This window comes from Corticium candelabrum, unplaced genomic scaffold, assembly GCF_963422355.1.
Source record: "Corticium candelabrum unplaced genomic scaffold, ooCorCand1.1 SCAFFOLD_90, whole genome shotgun sequence".
Taxonomy (NCBI): Eukaryota; Metazoa; Porifera; class Homoscleromorpha; order Homosclerophorida; family Plakinidae; genus Corticium; species Corticium candelabrum.
In genome coordinates, this window is record NW_026912724.1 from 1 (window position 1) to 4,664 (window position 4,664).

General features: G+C 42.5%; 1 protein-coding gene across 2 annotated transcripts; it reads right to left on the reverse strand.

Moving 5' to 3' along the window:
* Positions 1-798: 798 nt before the first annotated feature.
* On the reverse strand, positions 799-2,680 carry LOC134198003 (jerky protein homolog-like). Of its 2 annotated transcripts, XM_062667348.1 has the most exons (2): positions 2,498-2,594; positions 799-2,355 (listed from the first exon to the last, which is right to left on the reverse strand). In XM_062667348.1, the coding sequence occupies exon 2, from the start codon at positions 2,322-2,324 to the stop codon at positions 972-974; it is 1,353 nt and encodes a 450-aa protein (XP_062523332.1). In that variant the 5' UTR covers positions 2,325-2,355; positions 2,498-2,594; the 3' UTR covers positions 799-971. The 2 variants fall into 2 exon arrangements, with proteins under 2 accessions (XP_062523332.1, XP_062523331.1); XM_062667347.1 differs by having other exon boundaries at positions 799-2,680.
* Positions 2,681-4,664: the final 1,984 nt, after the last annotated feature.

Sequence of the window (4,664 nt, forward strand, 5' to 3'; positions counted from 1 at the left end):
GTATGTATGTATGTGTATGTATGTATGTATGTATTTGTGTATATATATATACACAAATATTTGCTGTTCAAATACGCATTCACACACACACACACACACACACACACACACACACACACACACACACACACACACACACACACACACACACACACACACACACACACACACACACACACACACACACACACACACACACACACACGGACAAGGACACACCACACCACACCAGTATACTAATTATGTAACTGTCATTCACGTCACCAACCACATAACAATGCCATCATAATTATATAGTTTGCAATGCAATACCAGTTTGCAAAAGGCATATACAACGCATACCTATAAGTGTCAACAACGCAATGACTGATACCATGAACTTAAGTAACTGAACTTAAATTAATTTACTTCATTTAATTAAAACCAATGCTAGCTCTAAACATACATTATCTCAATAATACAGTAGCTGTGTGGCAGCCAGCAGAGTTATGAATATGTCGTCGTCATTCATCTACAGTGATTCTATACAATAGTAATTATTATCTGGTTTTGCATTAAATGATCTGATTTGTAATGAGTATTGAAGAGTCTATAGATTATTTCATGTACATGTTTATACGAACTAGATAATGCTTAATTAATAAATATTGTGTACACACACATATCGTATGCTGTCATTTTAATTGTATAGTGTTTATCTGTTAATAAATCTTTTGTAGGAGTAGTTGTGAAATAGAATTAAATTGCCTGACTGCTTTGCACTGTTCTAATTGTATTGGTAATTAATTACAGTAGGACCTCAAAGATACGAACACCTCGGGAAATTGGGTGTTCGTAATTGTGAAATGTTCATAAGTCTGAAGTTTGTAATATCGATGATTACATAACTTGTGAAAACAGGAGTACACTGTATGGCTAACAAAAAGGATAAGTACGTGAACTACAGTAACTGTGAGAGTGTAAGAACGAATTCAAGGGTTACTAAAATAACAATCCATTGTCTTTTGCTTCAAGGCAGAACCCCTTTTTTGTCCTGCAAGGTCCAGGAGCTCTCTCAAAAGCATGAGATTCATGGGGGTGGCTTCAGGCTGCTGCTCTAACCATTCCAAGCAGACACTAAAGCAATCAACAGCCTTTGTGTGGCTAATCTTAGCTACATCAGTGTGCTCAGCTTCATCTTCACTGTCCGATGGATCCTGGACCTGAACAGAGTCGATAATTTCTTCATCAGTCAGCGATTGAGACCCAGTTTCATCCTTGTCAGCAAGAAGCCATTGCTCCATTTCTTCCTCATTGATGCCCAACTGGGAACATACTTCAAAGGTAATTTCTTCTTCGGATTCACTGGCATCGATCCGAGAAGCATCACCCATACTACGACCACCAAACCCTAGCTTATTCCAAGCACGACAGAGAGAAACTTCAGGAATTTCGTTCCAAGATTTAGCACTCAGGTACACCGCATCTTTTATGGTCAGCTTTTTGCTGAAGGAAATGAAGGAGTCTTCACTCGATTCAGATTGAAGCAGCAGTTTTCTCATGAGCTCTCGTTTGTACCTGCGCTTCAGGTTCTCCAGCACTCCCTGATCCATAGGTTGAACCAGACTTGTGACATTGGGGGGCAGAAACATGCAACTCATTCCTTCAGAACTCAAAGCCTCTACTGAAGGGTGGGATGGTGCATTATCCATAATGAGAAGAGCTTGAAGTGGCAATGACTTTGATTTCAAGTAACGCTTCACCTCTGGTACAAAGTGCTTGAAAAACCAGTCCAAGAAAATTGATTGATCCATCCAGGCACTTTTTTGGCTATAATAATGGACTGGTAGAGATGACATGTTGACCCCTGAAAAACAGCGAGGCTTAGCGCTCTTGTGAATAAAGACCAGAGGGCTACGCATATCTCCACTGACATTGGCAGTTGCCATCAATGTTACCCGATCTTTAGGGGATTTGCAATTCTTTGCAGCCTTTTCAGAACCATCTGCCAGGGTTTTGTTCGGCAGCAGGCGCCAACACAGACCTGTCTCATCACAATTAAAGATCTGATGGATGGAAAGCTTATGATCTTCAATATATTTATGCAAAGACAGCTTGAATGCTTCAGCAGACTGAGGATTAGCTGAAAGAGACTCTCCCTGCATGCTTAGTTGACGAATACCATGCCTCTGCTTGAATCTATGAAGCCAACCAGTGCTAGCCTTGAAATCATCTGGTGACCGATCTGGATACATTTGCTGGTGCATCAGCCTGGCTTTCTCCATGACAACAACCCCACTCAGAGGAGTGCCTTTGTGCCGTTCTTGTGTGAACCAAAGGTGCATGGCCTTGTCAAATTGGTCATCATCAGCTCTCCTAACAATGCAACGCTTCTTAAAACTACTGCTGTCTTTAGCTTCAACGGCAAACTGAGTAATTTTGCTCCTAGATTTCTGTATATCAGTTACTGTGGATTTTCCAATGCTATATTCAGAAGCAATAGCTGTATTAGAAATACCTCTGTCCAGCTTCTCAAGAATCTCGATCTTTTGTTCAATAGATAAATTGACTCGCTTTCTCTTAGGCTTGTCCTTTGCCTCCATCTTGGATCAGCTACCACGTGGCTAGCGCTAGGCCACGCCTCAAAAGTGCGCGTGCGCGTGGCTACATTACGTGATCAAATTTTTGCAAGAGCGCGCGCTCGCGCTAGAGCATGCTGTTCGGTTGACCGGTCAGTTCGGTTGTCTGGTGTTCGTATCTTTGAGGTCCTACTGTAATTGCACATTATTTAATTGGACACAAGAAATAAATTTGCAATAAATAGTACACAAGTTGATGTATGCAGTGCACGCCACAATGTAAATATTGACGCACAATTCAATCCAGTTAATTAATAATGTGCGTAGCAGATGCGCGCCCCAAAAAATATTTTAAGAAAATTGCAGAGTCTGTCCTCTTGTGTCTGTATTTGTTTTCCGTAGCTGTGGTAGTGGCGGTTGTACCTGTAGTGTTGATTCGGATCGGGTCCTCTTCGTTTGTGAATGCTGAGGGCGGCGATGGTCGACGGAGGTAACGTGACGGTAGCGGGAGCGGTAGAGATGGCGGTGGCGGCGGCGGCGGTCGTTTTGTCTCTTCGTTGGTCTGGCTTGTCTCGACTCCGTCCATTGGCAACTGGTTGGGGCAGGTCTTGCTTCCTCCAATGTCGTATATGGTAGTCGCAGACTGTTGTGAGGATGACTCTCTTATGCGCTCGCACACCAACACCTTACGAGCTGTAAATGCGCTCACCTACCTCATTAGTGTTGCACTTGCATACGCATGAACGTCGTCCTGCTGCGTTTCTATTAGCATTGTCATCACGGATTGGCCGCCTTTCTCAAGGCGTGGTCTTTGATTGGCGCCGCCGTTGGAATTGAGCGAAGAAGAGCCGTCCTCTTCCGAACTACGTTTAATCAGCGTATTCCCCAGATAGTATTTTTCTCTCCGCCGTGTCCCCACCCTCCATTTCGCCCCTTCAAGTCCAAAAGCGGTCTGTGTTCGAGACTAGATATGCATAAACACCGCAGCCTATTGAGTTCTTATCCGAGTTTTTTATTGAAGCGGATGAGAATGGAAATCGGTGACTTTCTCTGCTTGTTAGGTTGTTTGTGCTTGAACACATTTTCTCTTTGGTTTTTGGAAATATAGCAATGGTGTGGAGTTTAATACTGTCATTGCATTTAGTCATGATGGTTTGTTCCGTGGTGATACGTTTGCTCTTGTTTCTTTGGTGGTTTAGGGATCTTATTTTTCGAATGCTATTGACTGTTATGCTGAATTGTTTGCGCGGTTTGCAGTTCATCTTTCCTTTAATAAAATTTGTGTAATAGAATTGAAGCCTTTGTAAAGTTTAGAAAAAAAACTGATCACCATCCAGTGAATCGCTTATTTAACTGCGACTGTCACGCCTCAATCCTCTACAAGATATGCAATGATAATAGGGTGTTGATACGTAATACGCACGCATGCATGTACTCCTATACAAGATGATGTATCAGATAAATGCCTGGTTTTTATTGGAACTGCCATACCTAAATCTTGTATTACCCGTTAATAGATATTCATGCTCACTAAGCCGTTAAACATGCCGTTTTCAGGCCACAAAATAGTCTGCGATGCCACGAGTCTTCGCTCCGAGACATAGGCACTATTCTAGACAGCGCCCCCGTGTATTCAGCTTCCGCGCCTTAATTTAAATTGTCCTATCTCGCCAGACCAACATCAACCTGTATATGCCGAAAGCAACGCGTCCGTACATAGTTCCAAGCATTGTACGGTTTTGAAAACATTGAAAATCGTTACTGTATGCTACAGTACTACATGGATTTATTTCCCTTTCAGGTGTTGGTTTGAGATTTTCTCGCGTCACGACCAATTTCACGGAATTGACGTGACAGTAGTAAGCAGTTACCACGTGGGCTTTACGTAAGTTTACCTACACAACACGTGACTTGCTCATGGACCGTTCGTAATGTAAAGGATTCCACGTAATTGACGTAATTAATTACTGGACCGAAGATTGTATGTACCCAAACGCAAACTCGTGGTCAATCCACAGACTAGGGACAATGAAGGAACTGCAGACACTGCGTTTTTTATCACCAAAACCTTCTGCTTTATATGAAGTGCTCTCTTGTGTCTTTCCT

Coding starts and splice junctions, on each gene's coding strand:
- LOC134198003 (XM_062667347.1), bottom strand. CDS start 2,582: ATGGAGGCAAAGGACAAGCCTAAGAGAAAGCGAGTCAATTTATCTATT.